The sequence below is a fragment of the Magnolia sinica genome, chromosome 7, assembly GCF_029962835.1.
Source record: "Magnolia sinica isolate HGM2019 chromosome 7, MsV1, whole genome shotgun sequence".
Classification (NCBI taxonomy): Eukaryota; Viridiplantae; Streptophyta; class Magnoliopsida; order Magnoliales; family Magnoliaceae; genus Magnolia; species Magnolia sinica.
This window is the reverse complement of record NC_080579.1, coordinates 96,143,925-96,163,597: the sequence shown is the minus strand read 5'-3', so window position 1 is coordinate 96,163,597 and position 19,673 is coordinate 96,143,925. Positions and strand designations below refer to the sequence as shown.

The following is a 19,673-nucleotide window of genomic DNA, read 5'->3' as shown; positions in this document are numbered from 1 at the left end:
GGGCAGTTGGTTTTTTGGGACCATATCGCTCGTTACGGTGGCCGTGAAGGCCGTTACAGGACATAACAACCGTTACCCCCATAACAGTCAAAAAACGACCACTTTTTTTCTATTTAAATCAACTTTTCTCATTCCAAAAACTCTCATAGACCATTTTATAATAGATTTCGACCACTCTTACTATAGTTTTTAAGAATAAAACCATAGATTGAAGTGATTTGAGCAAATAGAAGCTCCGATGGCTTCTTTTTTTTTATTATTAAATGGAAAAATAGTATTTGTGCCTCTTTTTTTTTTTAAATTTCTAGTTCTCATGCTTGATTGTGATGTGTAAACATTAGATACATATAATCATGTACACAAATTCACTAGGCAAGCCAATACAACACTCTCACCAAAGAGTGGACCATTACACTACCGTAAACATGTTCAAAACAAAAAATGAATACATATTTGGAATATTTACAATATTCTGGATTTTCTAAATATTTTTTCATTTTTTTTCCGGTAGAAGAAAATTTTTAACCATTACGGGGGTCATTATGCCCTTGTATCGGCTGTTTCGGCCGATACCCGTAATGGTGGTGACCGTTACGGCCACCATTACTGATACGGAGTACCTTGTTGCTATCATAAGCTCCATGTAATTTTGGGTCATAAGCTACATATGGAGCAGCGATTTTGATGGTTTGGTTTGTAATGCAACTATGTCATGTGTAGGGTGGAAGAGTCACCACCATTTGATGGTGAACTATCATAAGGGAACCCACTCCTGAAAATGGGGGCTTAATTTGCTACTCTTCACAAGGTATGATGGCTGGCACATGAGCACTTATAAATTGTGTATTTGGCACACATTAACTCAAAACACACGATCCAAATTGCGGGTCCCATTGAAGCTAAGCCATTGTTTCAAAATTAGATTCATTAAACTTTTGACCTCTAATTAATGGAGATTTGTTAGCTACATTTGGGTGAGTGTCCATAAATCAGCCAGTTAAAAAATCAGATTGGTGTAAATTTAAATTGTGATCAATCTAACACAACGTCTAGGTTACTTATATACCATGAGTACAACTCCTTCACACTACATATCAAGAACCAGATTCCCAAAGGATCAAAGTGTTTCTCAAAAGAGGCCAATATACTGATATTTCAACATACGGGCCGTTTGGATAGGAGTAAATGGAGGTAAATAGGTGTAATTGGGAGTAAATGAAGGTAAATGGTAATTGAGGTGTGTTTGGAAGGGAGTAAATGCATGTAAATGGAATGAAATGGGAGTAAATGTGCATGTAAATGAAATCCTCTGTACAAGAGAGGATTTGGAAGTAAATGGGGTGAAATGCCTTTTTGAGCTCCCTTGGAGAGTCGCATGTGTAAACAAAGGTGCCGCTACGCACATGTCCGCCACACATGTCATGCTAATGATACTTTGAAATAATCCAATGATCAGCTGCATTACTAAAATCACACCAAAAGAATGATCCAAACCGTCCAAATGATGACCATATAAATAGATGGTTAAAAAAGTTGGCAAGTTGCTTGTTTATGATCCTTACATTTGTGGCTTCCTCGAGGCTCGAAATTTCCTCATTTTTTGCTAAAATATATATTTCAGTGGGCTTATTACAATCATTCTATTAAATATCGCATATGTACACTAAGTTGGGATATTAAAGCTGATTTGGGATATCGCATATATTCCTGCGAATATATCGAAAAATTCAAATGCATTCCAATTCCTCCCATTTACTCCCATCCAAATGGAATATTTGGATTTCAAATGCATTTCGCTTACTCCCATTCAAACACAACTATGTAAGCCATTTACTCCCAATTCATTTACCTCCAATTTCATTTCCCAATTAGCTCTAATTACGAGCTCCCAAACAAGCCCATAGGGTATTTGTAACTAGGCCATCATGAGGACCTGTCATATCAATAGTATGGATGACACCAAACATCATATCAATGGAAATGGATCACTGGACTAGGACTTCTTTCTTTTTTTAGATTGACAATATTATTGATAAAAGGCCGAGGCCATAATTTACAAATATACAAAAACAAAATTTACAACTCTCTTCAACGATCCAGGAAATGAGCAAAGACATTCGTTGCGATCACCCATTCTTTCGTAACATTTAGCCCTCCTATACACCTCTAGAACTTTCCCCTTACGATTTTTGAAACAACGTTCATTCCTTTCTAACCATAAGGCCCAGATTCCCGCTAAGAAGCTTAATCACCAAAAAATTCTCCCCGTTTTCCCTATACCCCCGCCATGCCATGATAAGAAGGCATTGATTGTTCCCCGCATCACCCATGTCACTCCAAATAATTGGATTAAATTACCCCACACTTTTTTTGCGAACGCACAATGAATAAAGAGATGATCCACGGATTCCGCGTCTTGAATACAAAGCAAGCAATCATTCGGGAGGATCATCTTCCTTTTACACAAGTTGTCCAAAGTTAGCACCTTGTTGCTCCCACTAGCCAAGCGAGCACCGCCACCTTCAACAGAGGACCATAACACCACACATATGACGTCAGAGAGAACCCATCACTAACATCATTACCACTTAGCACTCGATAGAAGGATTTCATTGAAAACTTTTTTGATTTATCCTTTAACCATCTTAGCAAGTCGGAGGTTGAAGAAGCCGGAAGCACCTTAGTTAGCAACACAAAGCCCAATAAATTCTTCAACTCCATCTTCCTCCAGGTTCCTTGTGCACGGCAGAGCCCATACTGCTTCCTCTCCGCTCATAGAGAAACAAGAAGCCACTCTCAAGTTTGCCTCCCTAGATACCACCAACCTTGGAAATATTTCACTCAATCTTTACTTCCCTATCCATAGGGCTGTACACAAACCGGGCTAGCCCGATTAGCTTGCTCGATTCGGCTCGAAAAAGCTCGACCCGGCCCGACCCGAAACTGAGTTTAGGTCGGGACGAGCCATTTTCTTCGGCCCGAAACTGAGTTCGGGCCAAGTTCGGATAGGTTCCAGTTCGGCCCGACTCGGCCCGAAACCCGACTCAGCCCGACCAGGCCTATATATATATATATATTCTAAATTCTTACCCAGTTACCCAAACCATTTACAGTAATCCAGGCCGTCCAAATTGTGGGTCCCTTTGTAGATAGAGCAAAGTCCCAAAAATCTATGACAAAAGCCCTTCCCAAAAATCAAGGCCATTCAAGTTACCTGCCAAAGCTCTTCCCATGGAGTAGATGGAGCAGAGTCAAAAAATCAAGGCCGTCCAAATCGTGGGTCCGAAACTGGCCCGAACTCGCCCGATTGCTGACCGGGCCGGGTTCGGGCTGGACATGTTGGCCCAGTGACCGGGCCGGGCCGGGTTCGGGCTGCTTTGGCTGGTGAGCGGGCCAGGCCGGGTTGAGCCCAGTTCGACTCGGTTCGGCCCGATGTACACCCCTACCTATCCATATCCTCCCAAAACCTAATATTTTCCCCATCCACCAAATTAAAGCCTATCCCTTCCCAAGCTTTTTGTTTTAATGACGCCACATATTTCCATATATGAGATGATTAAAACAACGAACGAAGCCTTGGTCCACCACCCCCTTTCATCTACTTTGTATTTTCTACCTATTAATTCTCTCCAATGGTACTCCGCTTCTACCCCAAACCGCCATACCCATTTCCCTAATACTGTTAGATTCGACTCCTCTAACTACCTAAGCCCAACCCCCCCTTGATCCCAAGGTTTGCATGCCTAGTCCCATTTAATGAGATGAATTTTATGTTTTTCTTCTGCACCCTTCCATATAAAATCCCTCCTAAGTTTCTCCACATTTCCGACACCGATTTTGAACATTTAAATAATGATATATAATATAATAAATTGGGAGATTAGACCTCGTCGCTTTGATCAAAGTAATTCTCCCACCCATAGAAAGGTTGTCAAGTCTTCTATTTAGACAATTTCCTCTCGAACCGCTCAATCACTTTCACTTTATCCCATAGATGTTTTGTTGGCCTTCCAATACACAATGGAAGCCCAAGGTAAGAAGAAGGGAAGGAGCCCTCCCTATAGATAAATAATGAAGCAAAACTCCCCAACTCCTCTTTAGTTATACCAACCCCCAATATCTCACTCTTTTACTTAAATTGACTTTCAAGCCCGAGACCTCCTCAAAGCTAAAGATAATCAAACAAAGATTTTTGCACTTTTCGATAATCTGCCTCACAAAATAACAACGTATAATCTACATACTACAAGTAACCTAAAAATCCAACCTATCAACCCAGGATCTTGTCACCAAACCCATATTTGCCCCTCTTTATATCATTTTACTAAAGGCCTCCATGACTACCATAAAAAGATATGGAGAGAGAGGACCTCATTGACGAATTACTCTAGAAGCTGAAAAGAAACCATTCCGTGAGCCATTCACTAGAATAGAAAAATTTTCCAATCTCACACAATTTCGAATCCAGGATCGCCATTTTCCACCACAACCCATTCAATCCAACATGTGATCCAGGAAGGACCAATCCACATGGTCATATGCCTTTTCAATGTCAAGTTCGCATATGACGTCTCTCTCCTCTTCTATTACAAGAATTTATGCATTCATTCGCCACTAGAGAGCTATATACTATTTGTCTTCCTTCCACAAATGCCCCTTGCAAAGCCGAAATAATGTGTCACAATTCTGCAAAATATTACTAGCTCGCGTCATCACATCAACCCGAGTCAACTTTTATTGGCAGACCAAGTCCAGCCCGAGTCCTGAGTTTGCCAACCTTGCTTAGTAGGCAATGGTGGAAGGGTTTGTTTCTGGGAAGATCTGTGGATAGGTGACGTTTCACTGGCTAATACTTTCACAAGACTATATACCATATATGTTCAAAAAATGCTCATCAAAGATGTTTATGAGGTGGTGAATGACAATGTGATCTAGTCAGTGCAATTTTGTAGGAACCTGTGGGACTTCAAAACTGAGATGTTGTTAAACTTGTTAGAATCATTGAACAAGGAGATCCTCTTTCTTTCTTTCTTTCTTTCTTTTTTTTAGCAAGCAATAAAAAGCAATTATATTAAGAGAATCACAGGGGGCAGAAGTCCCAACAAAGGGTTGAACTGCTGACACCTTCAGATGCTAGGGCCACTGCCATCTCATTTGAACCTTGTCCTCTTCCATATGTTGAAGACGAGAAACTGTGGGCACCATCATTGAAGGGATTATTTTTATTTTTTATCAAGGCCCTTCTTGAAAGAATGTGTTCCACATGAGTGGATAGCCCACTTGGGCGAGAGTGTGGGGTTCCTTGGCCCCTCCCTGCATTGGTGCTTTTTGTTGGGCAGCCAAAGGCAACAAAATTCTAGCACTAAATCTCCGAAAGCAAAAAATAAATAAATAAATAAATAAAAGAATTGATCATAAGCAAACATGTGCATTATCTGCTGAAAGCGTGAAATATTCGGTAGACCACCTCTTTATCCACTGTGATGTGGCTCACAAAGTTCTGACAGATTTTTCAATCTATTTAAAGTTGAATGGTTATCCCAAGCACATAGGGGGAATTGATAAATGGGGGAGGTGCGGGTCCTTTCAGACCTAGAGCCACTGAAAGGAGCTTCCTCTAGCAACAATTTAGGAGGTATGGAATGAAAGGAATATAAGAAGCTTTGAAGATTCATTTTCTAGGTTTCCTTGAAAGGTATTTGCTAAGCCCAGTGGCAAAGTCATCTCTTGCACTAGGAGGCTGAATTTGTGTAAGAGGGAGGACCTCATGGGCAATTGGAATTCAGTGATGTAATTTACGGGGTGGCTGTAGTTGAGAGGATGGCTTCCCACCATCACTCCCTCACTCTTTTCAGTTGTATTCCTTTTTCTTGAGTTTAATGATAATCTTTTTTACCTTTAAAAAAATGATCATTGTAAAGACATGGACATTATATTGGATGCGTAGAAATACTAGGAAGGATAGAAGTAAAAATGGGGTTATCGAAGCAATCTGGGAGCAGTCCCAATTAGAGATAAATAATGGAAAGCCAACTGAGGATGTTCGGGAAAAAAAAAAAAAAAAAAACTGAGATGGTTCAGTGATGCTTAAAACACAAAGATGGTTCCTATAACGAGGGGAACTTTGATTAGGGGTGAAGGACCTGAAAGGAGGATGGAAAACCTAAAAGGACTAGAATCTAGGCTGAGAAGGGCTAAAAAGGCTTTTCACTTGCCAAAATAGGGCTTTAGGAATTTTTGCAGAAACGTGGTTCGTAAAGTTGACATAAATAGCTGGGACAAGGCTATGAGGATGACAGTGATGACGATGGCGGATATGATGATGAAAGTAATGGAAGACAATGTAATTTTTATGAAAGAGGAGAGTTAACTGCTACAAAGAAGATATAAACAAGAAGAATACCTGGTTGATAATGGGGGAAGAACGGTATGGACCACAGGGAGTTCCATCAGGCCGATATAGTGGAATATGTGTCAACAAAACCCGTGGACCTGATGTAACATCTAAATGGAAGAGAATAGACTGATGAGAATTGTGTGGGAAACAGTCAACTAGCATATCAATAATGACCAACATCACATACCCATCGATACATTTTTTATGAAATGCCAGGTTGTGGAAGTCAGATCACTCTCTGTAGTTCCTGCAGAGTCCAGACTCAATTCCTTCAATTCATTTGATCAGGCAAAGTACCAAGAAGTACCTCTCAGAAAAAAGAAAAGAAAAGGAAAAAAGCAAAAAAGAAAAAGAGAGAGTGTGAAGTGCAAGGTAGCGCACGTAAAAGCATCCAATCCCATATAAGCATTATTGAAACAAAAGATATGGCTAAGCACCTACAGCCTTATAAAGTTTCAATTCCTTAACGGGGGGCTGCTGCTTTCATATGTTTACAATGAATCCCAGGCATGCTAAATCAGAACATGTTCAACACATGAGACGTGCATTATCGAAAGACTAATTATTTAGGTCCTTGTAGTAATTCTTTAGGTTCTCCCTCTTTTTTTCTGAATGCTGTATTTTTGTGTACATTTGTAGATATTAATATGCTTTTTAAGATTTTTAATTACCAATTATCTTTCTAGAACAAATATAATACCATTCTAACATTCTGATTATTTGCATTCATATTCTAAGGTCACAAAATCAGCATACATGGATGAAAAGAATTATAAAACAGTTTCCATCGTCGAGATATTATGGAGATGTCAAGTATAAAATAAGTCTCTTCCAAGTACAATCACCACTCTATCTCCCTGCACAATTCGGACTGTCTGTACAGGGATCTGACCCTCCATCTACAGGGCTCCACCATGGAAGGGGCATGATCTGAACATTTTATTAACCATGGCCCTAGTAGTCCATCTAGCAGAACATCTCCTCAAATATGGACCGTTGCTCCACTCATATCTATTTTAACTGAATATTTGCAGGTGATCAGGAATATAATCAGGATTATCAAAAGCTGCAAGTTTTGGTCCATGACCCATCCACCATGGTTCGACAAGGAACAGGTGGTCTGGATCAGATGCATGCTTCAATATATATAGAGAGATGAAGCACACGTACTACATGGATAGAAAATGACCATAAAAGAAAACAAAAAAGCCACCAGAAGCCTAAGTAGTTGGTATCATTGTTCCTCACATAAGAAACCAAGTTCCTGATAAGGTTTATCTACAAACCCTACAATAATATAATGAAGAAAATACAATAGAAACTGGGCAAACAACCATGTCCTTGAAAGAATGATTCAGTAGATAAGGTAGTATATATGGCTGATAGGATGTCATGTGGATCACGAACTATGTCCTTATTAAAGGCCAGTTTGGATGCACTCTCAGTTGATTTACAATTATAAATTAAATACAGAGGGTCAAGGGGTTTGGGTTTCAGATTTCTTGTGCATTTGTGGTCCATCTAAATAGTGCATCAGTGTGAATTTGGGGAAATGGAATCGCAATGGCAGGACCCATGTAAAGAATGGTTCAGATCAGATCTCTGTCTATGTCACATTAGCATGTGTAACCTGATGCAAAATGTCCAGTGACCAAAATGGTTTTCTTCCCCAAAGCAGTGGGGTTTTCAGTATTTCTCAGGCATTTTTCCTTAATCCAGCAACACAATCATGACACTAATGTCCTGAGTGTACAGAAGGAGTTGCTGCAAGACGGTTCTAAAATGCCGTGTGAATGGGCCCTTAGAGTGCCTCTTTTCTGGTAGGTAATCTGAGATTGAAGAAATGACCTCAAGATTGTGATATTGGCAAGAATTTTGGAATTTAATTTATGATCGATCCAGACCTTTATTGGTGCTTAGCCGATATTTTCTTGTTTTGATTGTTCAAACTTGTTCAACCTTAAGGTCGTGATATCCATGGTGTATGTTGTTTGCAGATGACATAGTTTTGATTGACAAGACAAGGGAAGGGGAAAACACAAAACTAGATTAATGAAGGGATGCTTTAGAATCTAAAGGATTTAAAATTAGTCAGACCAACACAGAGTATACGGAGTGCAATTTTAGTAAAAATAGGAGCAAAAATGAGGAATTAGAAAAGATTGCCAGCCAAGAAGTTTCCCAAAATGACCACTTTCGATACCTTGGGTCAATAATTCATGACTGGAGAGACTGAGAAGGATGTTACCCATATAATTCAAGCTAAGTGGAAGAAATGGATATGTGCCTCTAGAGTTTTATGTGATCGTCGTGTACCACTTAAACTAAAAGGAAATTTTATAGGAACACTATAAACCAGCCATGCTTTATGGGACAAAATGTTGTGCAGTTAAGATAGTGTAGCTGCAATGAGGATGTTGAGATGTATGAGTGGCTAGACAAGGAAGGATAGAATTAGAAATTAACGCATTCAAGTGAACCTAGTAGTAGTACCAGTAGGTAATAAGATAAGGGAACATAGACTTAGATGATTTGGTCATTTGCAACGGAGAACAAGAACCACACCAGTAAGGAGAAGTGAGTTGGTACAAGTTGAAGGCCTAAGGGCAAGGTGGAGGCCCAAAAGGACGTGGATGGAGGTTGTAAGAAAAGACTTGATGGGTTATGGTCCAACTAAAGTTATGGCCCTTGATAGAGTGAAATGGTGTGACATGATTCATGTAGCCAACCCCAAATTAATCGGGGAGATTTACCACCAAATCCTTCAACCTCATCTATGGATCCTCATCAAATCAAGGAATGGTGTTCCCTTCCTTCCTCTGGGTCTATAAAGCTCCCCCTAAGGTTGCTACATTCGTTTGGCTTCTAGCTCACGGGCACACCTTAATGGCCGACAACCTTCAGCATCGTGGTTTAATCCTTCTGAACATGTGCCTTCTATGCCTTGGCAATGCGGAATCCATCCCCATTTATTCCTTCATTGCCCTTTTGCCTCAAAAGTTTGGTCAGCCATCTCGAAGATTCTGCATCCATTGGGTGATGCCTATCTTGATTCCCAGCCTTTCATAAACATGATCTCTGTCTCGAGAAAGATTCCAAGGCTATTTGGAGTTTGCCAGTTATGACTTCTCTTTGGGCTCTCTAGCAAGAAAGGAACAATCAATGTTTTCGGGATATCTCCACCTCTTCACCTGCGGTGTCAATCAGATTATCCGGGACCTCAAGGAATGGTCGATCGTCTAAACCTCATAGATAAATCCATTATTCCTCTAATTATGGGATAGTGTGGTTGCCTCCCTGGTGTCTTTGGCCTTGAGTTGTATATTTTTTTAGTTTTCTTGTTGGTTTTTGTTTGTTTGCTTTGTTTTGTTGTTCCGTCTTGGAGCATTGCTCCTTTATTATTATATTCATTTTCAATCTTCAAAAAAAGATGATGTTTTTTTTTAAAAAAATAAAAAATTTGAAAAGTAATGATGATGAAACTCCAAACTTGTTTGATTCAGGTCCATCTTCTCTTTGACAAAGAACAATAGCATATAATACTTCCACATTGATAAAAGGAAAAAAAGAATTTGTATGCATCTAGTTGTATGTGAACTGTTAATACGAATCATCACCATCATCATCATGTAATCCTTATCCCAATTAATTGGGGTCGACCAAATGAATCTTGTTCCACCATTCCATTATGTTAAGAACCGTATCCTCAGCTAAACCATAGGTCATCAAGTCTTTTCTTTTCTTTTTTCTTTTTTTCTTTTTTTGAAAGATGACAATTTATTAATGGGGTGGCAAAGCCAAAAGAATACAAAGAAAACATAAAAGAAACGAAAAGAAAAGAAACCCTGAGCAAACAACCCACACCACAACCTGCTCAAACAATAGGCTTCAATTGTATGCGCAGCCATTGCCCATTCCAACACTAAAGATTTTGCTCTTTTTTTTCAAAGGCACCTCTTAGACTGCCACACAAATTCCGAAAGCACCTGTTATTTCGCTTCCCCCCATAGCCCTCAAAGCCTGGGTAGGAGAGATCCACACCTAGAAACCACCCTTACCATGACCACCTATATGCCACTGCCTGAAGAAATCAGCAATCAATCTTGGCATAACCCACAAAACACCGAAGAGCCCGAAAAATCTAACCTAAGCTTCCCTATAGAATGGGCAGTGCATAAAAAGATGATTCATCAACTCCTCATCTTGCCAACACAATGGGCAAGCACTAATGATGACAAGACCCCCTTTCTCAAGCTATTAATCATTAACACCCTATTCCATCACACAAGCCATATGAAGGCCGCCACCTTAGATGGAGCCCCATAGGTCCAAAGGAAGAACGTGTGTGCTTTAGCACCACCACTAGAACCAGCTGGCACAAAGAGGAGGAATTTCACTGAAAAATTCCCCAACTTCACCTCCAACAATCTAACCGAGTCAACTCCTCCCAAAAGAGAAACCCCCGACAATTGATTCAAAAGAGACCAACTCTTAAAGCTCATTCTTGAGAAGATCCCTGCATCATAAAGGAACCCAAACCACTTCACCTTCTTGAGATGAAAAAACAACAACTAACAGAACTATCAGGGCAAGGGGTTTGGGAACATAGGAATCACACCAATCATGCAAGATTCTTTTTTCAGGTAACAGATTCCTCTGTCAACCAGTCTTATCAAGGTACTTTATGGAATGAACAGCAAAATATAATTATAGAGTAACCAAGCAAGCAAACAAGTGGCAGTAACCATATTAAGGAACTGATTAAAAAAAAAGAAATATATTAAATTGGCATCCAAACAGGCCCCAAAATTCATGGAGAGGACTTGATTACGTCACACAGCACTGGCAGCAAACATCACAGGCAAACAAGTATGGGTTGCTTCATTTACCATCAAGGGTTTGGGCATCAACAACAATGAACTCGACCCCTGCAATAGTGAAGCGATAGTTTCTTTCCCCAAATTCCTTTTCATAGCGGCTGATCACCTGTATAACAGAAAGTCCAAATCAATAAACTCGAAACAGTGAACAATATCACAGAACAAAATCCCATAGAAGTTAGGCCAAAACATTTTGCTGAATACTCGTGACATTGAAGACTGGAATAAGATTCAATTAGACCAAAATTCTTCAGATAGAGATGCTAAAGGGGTATCATGAACTCAACAACAAATGCTCCACACAACTATTGACCAGTGATGAAAGGAATCTGTTTAGCGAAATTTTCGGAAATAGCATTCTGCAACGAATAAATAAGAGACTAGCGAGAAACCTCTGCGGAAAGTTGTACGAAAACAAAATTTGGAATTGTCCAGTGAAGCATATTGAAATACCTGTGGATGAAGAGAATGAAAACCTGCATAGCCAATATCATGGTTTCCAGATAGATACTGCACTTTGACGTCTGCAATACTTCCTTGATTCAGATTAAAGATGTGTCTAAAGCGCCTCAAGGATTCCTGCCACCTATTAAAATAATGAACGCAAAGAATTCAAAAACTTACACAGAACTGATACACCAACTTTCGTGAAATTCTAGAAACAAGAAGGGAAAATCAATGATGCATGAATTTCTTTTGATTTTCATGATATTTGTGATGAATATAATGACGATTGTGTTTTTTTGTTAAATATCTTAATTCGGGTATTTCATCTCACACATTACTTAGTTCATGCATCGGTCCTGCATCATACTGGACCCTATCATTTGCATGAATAGCATCACCTCCAGTACCCAAAACGCCAATGGACATCACCATACTTAAACCCACGTGATCTCCAACCCCAAAGAAGACCAGTTCAACCCTTTGTTGAACCGTGCCATCTCCTATGAACTTATTTGTATATAAAACTCTTATAATGTCATAATTTGGATTGAGTGAGATCCACACAGAGTTGTTGATCTCCCTCAGTACCAAGTCTTGCTCCACCAATCCCCCTTTTACTTGGAAGTCATTCTTGCACCTTCGATAGTAGCGTTCCCATCCAGGGATCTCCCATAGTTGTACACAACTTCTGGTGCCACTTTAACAATCGCCTACTCTCCTATTCTGCAATACCCTTGAGACGCCATTTGCTCTCCATTTCCCATGGCTCCGTTAATATTTTCCCCTAGTTTCTCCCCTTGGATGACTTTGTAGAAAGTCTTCTTGCCCTGTTCTTGATTTACCCCACGTACTTACCTCAGCCAGATCCAAAGGTTCCAATGTCCCTCCCTTTCTGTTGACCTTCAGCTTCTGGAACACCTGCTTCCATGTTCTGCTCCAGTATTGAAGCTGTGGATATCCTTCTTCCCGATATCAGAGCTCCGTCCATCTAGCTTGTTGCTTCCTCAGCTTTGCTGGACTCAACTCAGACACACAAAACTTAAACAAGTGTGAGTTCGATTAGAAGGGCTGAAAAGCTCAATAATCGTCGGAGTTCATAGTCCATAATCCACTTGTCTCTTACTCTTTTTTTTGAAAGGTAATCACATATTATTAAGAAAAGCCCAAAGGAACTATACAAAGAGCTCAAACTCAAATGAAAAGGAAAACAACCCCCTACACCAAAACACCCAACAAAACCCGCCCTTCTTGAGACCTCCAAAGCTGACTCACAAACATTCCGAAAGCATCAGCTATTCCATCTCCACTTTTTTGCTCCTCCTCCCAGACCTCCCTCGTGCCACACAAGGAACAAAGCCTCGATGGTCCCTGGAAAAACCCAAGAGACTTTGAAGAGTGCGAAGAAGCCCTCAAGCACTACTCAAGCAAACGGGCAAGGGATGAATAAATGATTGACTGATTCAGCTTCTTGCAATCATAAGCTACAAGCGTTGATAATAATCATTGACCTCTTTCAAAGATTGTCAATTGTGATCACCCTATTCCTTGCCACCAGCCAGGTGAAGGCACAACCTTGGAAGGAGATCCGTAGAGCCACATAAAGGCAGTATGGTGGCACCGCGCTTCCCCCTAGGGGTGAGAGAGCAGGCCATAGAAGGATAGGACAGAGAATTTTTCAGAATTGTCTTTGCACCGCACCTGCTCATCCTTAATACCAATATAGGGACAAATTCCTTGAAGCCAAGATAGACATTGGATGAAGTCGTCCAACTCATCCGTCAAGTTCTTTTTGCATGGTGGAGCCCACACATGGTGTGCCATAAAGGCCGTTACGGGGCCATAAAGGCCGTTACGTAAAGGTAACGGTGGCAACCATTACACATTACATGGTCGTGACCAGTGTTTAAATTATCGGCGATATTATCGAATTATCGCCGATAATTTCGGTATCGCTGGAGTTCCGACACCGAAACTCCCTTTTTCATTTCTCTTCCAAATATCACCGATTTTTCAGCGATTTTATTGATTTTTTGCGAAAAGTCCAGTTGTCAGCGAGAAATCGCAGGATAACCGTAGCGAACAACCCATTTTCAGCGATAAAAAGGACCGATAACATCGAAGCGTTGCGTAAATACGAAAAATATCCCCAAAAAAAGGAAAAAAATGGGGAAACTTGCGGATTTCCGTACCTGTAGAAGAGGAGGGCCAATCGTAGAAGATGATGGGTGAACGGAAATTGCGGTGGGCCAATTGATTGATCAGTGTGCCGCAAGTGCCATCCAATCTCTACTTTCCACTTTTTTTCTTCGAATACTCAAAAATTCCAAACCTAAAGATGATTTCGGTGAAGAATCTGTTGAAGATTAGTGATTCGGAGAGACTTTCTTTCGAAATTTTAGGGTTTCGAAGGTTCTCTTCCGAAACCCTCTTTCGTTTCGAAAATAGCGCGATGGGTTTTTATGGGCGCGGATCGGCTATTGACAAGTTGAGTAGCAAGACTGCTACTGAAGTGACGTCACCAAGTTATGTGGGCCCAACCATGATGTATGTTTTGCATCCACGCCGTCCATCCATCTGGAGAGATCATTTTAGCATACGATCCAGAGAATGAGTTACATCCAAAGCTCCAGTGGACCCCACGACAGAAAACAGTGGGGAGAGTGACACCTCCATTAAAAACATCTAAAGGCCACAAAAGTTTTCGATCAAGCTAATATTTGTGTTTTCCCTTCTTTAATGTTTTTGTTAACTTTTGAACAGGTTAGATTTCGATAAAACATCATGGGGGGCCTTGGGGAGGTTTCAACGGTGTACATCAATCTTCCCGCTGTTTACTTTGGTGGGGTCCACTAAAGCTTTGGATTTGCCTCGTTCTCTGAGTAATGCCTTAAAATAATATCTCCAAATGAATGGACGTTGTGGATACAACACGTACATCATAGTGGGGTCCACAAAACTTGGTGACATGTAGGAGTCTCACTACTCAACCGGTCAGTATCTAATCCGCATCCGGGAAATCAGATTGCGTACTGGTTACTCAGCACGCTCTTACCGTACTGAGTAAACTCTATTAGGCCCACCGTCAATGTATTTGGTCTATCCACGCCGTCCATCCATTTTTCCATCTTATTTTAGGGGTTGAGACCAAAATTTAAGCATACCCAAAGATCAAGTGGACCATACCATTGGAAACAGTTGGAATAATAACATCCACCGTTGAAACATTTCTTGGGCCCACAATGATGTTTATTTCTCATCCAACCTGTTCATAAGATAACACAGACATGGATGAAGAGAAAACACAAATACAAGCTTAATCCAAAACTTCTGTGGCCCCCAAGAAATTTTCAACGGTAGATGTTCAATTCACACTGTTTCCCATTGTGTGTTCCACTTGAGGTTTGGACATACTTCATTTTTAGGCTCAAGCCCAAAAATTATCTATTAAAATGGATGGACGGAGTGGATAAAATACATAAATCACGGTGGACCCCACAGAGTTTACTCAGTATGCTTAGCCTATGAGTTACTCGGTAGCTTCCTTTTAGCCTCGTGTGCGAGTGCCAGCGTTTAGATGTCACCAAGTTCTGTGGACCCCACCACGATGTATGTGTTATATCCACATCATCCATCCAATTAGGGAGATCATTTTAGGTAGTGAACCCAAAAATGAGGCAGATCCAAAGTTAGGGTGGACCACACCGCCAAGGCAGTGGGGACAATGATTCCTACCGTTGAAACCTTCCTAGGCGCTATGGCCCACAGTGGTGTTTATTTGTCATCGAAGTTGTTCATAAGATCACATGGAGATGGATGAAGGTAAAATACAAAAATGACATGGATCCAAAACTTTTGTGGCCCCTAATGATTTTTCAATGGTAGGCATGTTCAATTCACATTGTTTCATGTGGTGTGGTCCATTTGAGCATTAGATATGCTTCATCTTTGGGATTAAGTCTTAAAATTATCTTGTAAAATGGATGGATGGGGCGGATAAAATACATAAATCACAATGAGCCCCACACAGTTGACTTAGTACGATAAGCGTACTGATTTATACAGCACCACATGTCACTTATTTGTATCCATGGATTGATGGGTCGATGTTATGTGGGGCCATCATAATGATAAATATTTTATCAATGTCGTCCATTTATTTTAATAGATAATTTTAAGACATGAGTCCAAAATGAGACAGATCTGCATGACTGCATCTAAGGTGGATCACATTAAGGGAAACAATGGTGATTAAATGTCCACCATTAAAAACTTCATAGGGCCATTGTAATGGGTTTTTTTTTTTTTTTTGTCATCCAACCTCTTGATTAGGTTACATAGATCTTGATGAAGCAAAAACACGGTTTAGATTATATTAGAATTTGCCACATGTACCATTTTCAAATGCTAGGTATCAAGTGTCATACGTAGCCAGAGTATCAAATACCACACTGATTGAATAATCTAATCCATCTTGATTTGACATCTTTGAGTTCATTTTCTTTTACATGTCTTAATTACTGTATGCCAGTTGCATTTGTATTATATAAACTCATTTTGGTTACTATTTGAGTGATATCTTACGAGAACGAATGCCTTTTGGCCCCCATTAAATGGGAACTTCTAATTTAATGCATTCTTTTTGTAATTTTTTTCATTCCTGAATATGTAAATATGTGTATTTAGGCATGTCCTAAAGTTTCACTAAAAAAATCCACCATTTTCTCCATGTTTCCCCCCTTTTCCCTGCATTTCCGGTTAGCGGCGATATTAGCGGCGATAACGATATTATATCTTTATCTCCAGCCAGCGAAACTTGTAACGATACCGACAATTCGAACACTGGTCGTGACAGCCGTAACAACCATTATGGAAAAAAATGACCCGTAATTGCTGGTAACAGCAAGTTACGTCCCCTATAAAGGCCATAACAACCCCGTAATTGTTTGTTATGGGGAATATACAAGTTTTTCATACTTTTTAATCAATATTACGAGGCAAATATAGGTTTTCAAGATTTTTTTTCCAATAGAGAGAGAGAGAGACCGTAATGGCTGTTACGGGACCGTAATGGCTATTACGGGGACCATAACAGCCGTTACGACCCGTATCGTAAAGGTAATGGTAGTAGCCGTTACGGCCACCATTACCGTTACAGACCACCCTTGAGCCCACACGCCGTCCGCACCGGAAGAGAAAAAGCAACGGGCAACAAAGATGTATGCCTACAGGGATAGCCTAGCTATCCAAGGGAACACCACATGAAGCAGGGTCTCTCCTATCCAAACATCATCCCAAAAGCACACTATCTCCCTCTTGTGTTTCCCTTGTTTTTCCTTCTACTGATTTTTACTACATTTTCTATCAAAAAGAAGAAGAAGAAGAAGAAAACCCACACTGATGTGGTTTATTAAGGGTCGATATGCCCTGTATTGTGCTGATTTGGACTGGCCAATACGCCATCTGGTACCAATATTTGGAACCTTATTTCCATCATCATCACAGATTTGTCCCAGTCATTTGGAATCAGCTTTACACATCATGTTTTGCCAATCATTCCTAAGGCCCTATCAAACAAACCTCCATATCCCTCTCACCACCTTTGATCCAAGTCCTACCAGTTCAGTAGTAATGTCCAGCTCAAAACAACTAGGAGTTCTCCAAATCTTGAAGTAAATCAACCTACCTAACCGTTTTTGTTTTTTTTTTTTGAAAGATAACAACAAGCTTCATTAAAAAGCGTTGAGGAAGCGCCAAAGACTACATAAACAAAGAAAGAAAACAAGCAAACAGACAAAGGGAAAACAAAATGGAGGAAAGGTTACAACTGCCCCATCCAACCCTTGCTCATTGCCCACTCAACAGTAGAGAGCAACACATTAGTAGCGACCCACTCCACCCCCTTACATTACGAAAGCATCTATCATTCCACTCACGTCAAATCGACCACGTGCCAGCGTGAAGACTAAGCCTCTACACAACTTGAGACTTTTTATGGAGAGCAACATCATGCCAAGCCATTAGGAGATCTCCCACATCGGAAAGCATGGTCCAAACCATATGAAACTTATTGAGAATAGAGGCCCATATAATGCTGGCAAAGGGGCAATGAATGAAAAGATGGTTCACCATCTTGGCATCGGCTTTGCACATAGGACATGTTTAGGATAACCATGGAACGCTTTTGAAGGTTACGATGACAAGATGGGGTCCAAACAACCAAACCACCTCTAAAATTGTAGCATCTATTAACCATAATTATGCGATCCGGAGCAAGGCTAGCAATACGCACAAAGGTGATGTGAAGAGGCAAATCACCCCTCCACACATCTTCCCAAAACTAAATCCTCTCCCCATTCCCAAAAGAGAGGGTGATACCTTCCTTGACTTTAGCCTTCAAGCTAGAGATGTCTTTCCAAACCACCGACGCTCTGTAGTTAAAAGACTCCCTTGCCCACCATCCCCCCACTAAGCAACCATATTTGCTTTGAACAACTTGTCTCCAAAGAGTATTCCTTTCCTCCCCAAACCGCTGCCACCACTTGCCCAAGAGGGCTTGATTCATCGGGTCCAAGCTACAGATGTTGGCTCGTCAAAGAGTTTACACACCTTGCCTCAATCAAGCAAATGAATTTTTTTTTTTTTCCACCGAGTCACCCAAAGGAAGTTGCACCTAAGCTTCTCAAGATGGCCAATAACTGCTTTCAGACATCTAAAAAGCAACATAAAGTAGACAGGCAGGATGGATAGCACCACCTTAATGAGGGTGATACACCCACCAAGAGACATGCAACGGCCCTTCCAGCCAGCCAAATTCTTCTCAAATCTTTCCACACTTTGTCCCAAAGGTGCTCCACCAGCTATCCAATGCAAAGAGGGAACCCCGAATAGGAAGGTGGGAAAGAGCCCACCTTACACCCAAAGGGAGCCCCCCTTCTAGAACTAATAAATCAAATCTACTCTTCCTAAGCAATTTTCAAAGACTTTTGAAAGACGATCAGTTGATCACATCCACATGAATAAATGCAAAATATAATATTCGATGGTGCATTTTCCATATCTCTTGGACAACTAAATTCATCCATGCAGATGAAGAAAGAAACATAGGGAATGGGAATTTTTGTCATTGTGACACTAGAGTAAAGCAAAAGAAATTTACAATCTGAAAAAAGAAAAAAATCAAAGTCAAACTTAATCAGTGACAAATTATATTTTACATATTTGAATCCTAGAGTCCAGAGCTAAAAAGATGAGAAATTTTGACTAATATGTAGAACTCCGTAATAGAAAGGACACTTCTGCAATAGAGATAGACTGAATATCCAAAATTATCTATAACAGGGAACAAAACCCTTACAAATTCTTTTTAAAGAATTGACTATTGCATAAAGAGTATAGCTAAAAGTAAAATTCAACTTTTTCATGCCTTACTCTTCATCTGACAAGAAAGGCCCCCCATCAAAATGGTCGCCCAAGAAAAGAACCAAATCAGGTTTGAAAGACAATACTGATGCATGGAAGGATCTTCTCATGTACAGATCTGTATAAAACTGTATGGTCTCTAGAGCAAGTGATTTTGGAGTCAATGCAAGGGAAGTCCTGTCCATAAGCTGTTGCAAATGAGAATTAGTTTTAGAATAAAGAGCAGGAATGAAATCAAAACGAGGGGTCTCCAGTGAAATGCAAGGAAATTTCATACAAATAAGTTTAATTGTAGGAAATTGATACTTAAATAGAAAGGCATATGGATTGTTCATGCAGTAAATGGCAACTTCTAGGTTCCATGCCAAAACTTTCCATGATTGTGATATAGAGGTTCAAGCATCCGCTTGTTCTTCGGAATGAAATACTTCCCCCAAGAAGAGTCAATTGGTCGCATTTTCATCCATTGCCCTTTTGTGAGCCGTGTGTGGTCTTCCTTTTCGGTGTCTTTTGGCATCGAACGGGTCATG

The 19,673-nt window shown here is 40.3% G+C and overlaps 1 protein-coding gene across 1 annotated transcript in view; it reads right to left on the bottom strand.

Annotated features, from left to right (window-relative positions):
- Window positions 1-19,673, bottom strand: part of LOC131251842 (uncharacterized protein C630.12) — a 39,542-nt gene that overhangs the window by 14,424 nt on the left and 5,445 nt on the right. Inside the window, exons 3-7 of the mRNA XM_058252831.1 lie at window positions 19,153-19,331; window positions 11,731-11,863; window positions 11,287-11,383; window positions 6,585-6,644; window positions 6,404-6,504 (exon numbers count right to left, since the gene is read on the bottom strand). Of these exons, the coding sequence (XP_058108814.1) occupies window positions 6,404-6,504; window positions 6,585-6,644; window positions 11,287-11,383; window positions 11,731-11,863; window positions 19,153-19,331 (570 nt within the window). The remainder of the gene's footprint in view (window positions 1-6,403; window positions 6,505-6,584; window positions 6,645-11,286; window positions 11,384-11,730; window positions 11,864-19,152; window positions 19,332-19,673) is intronic.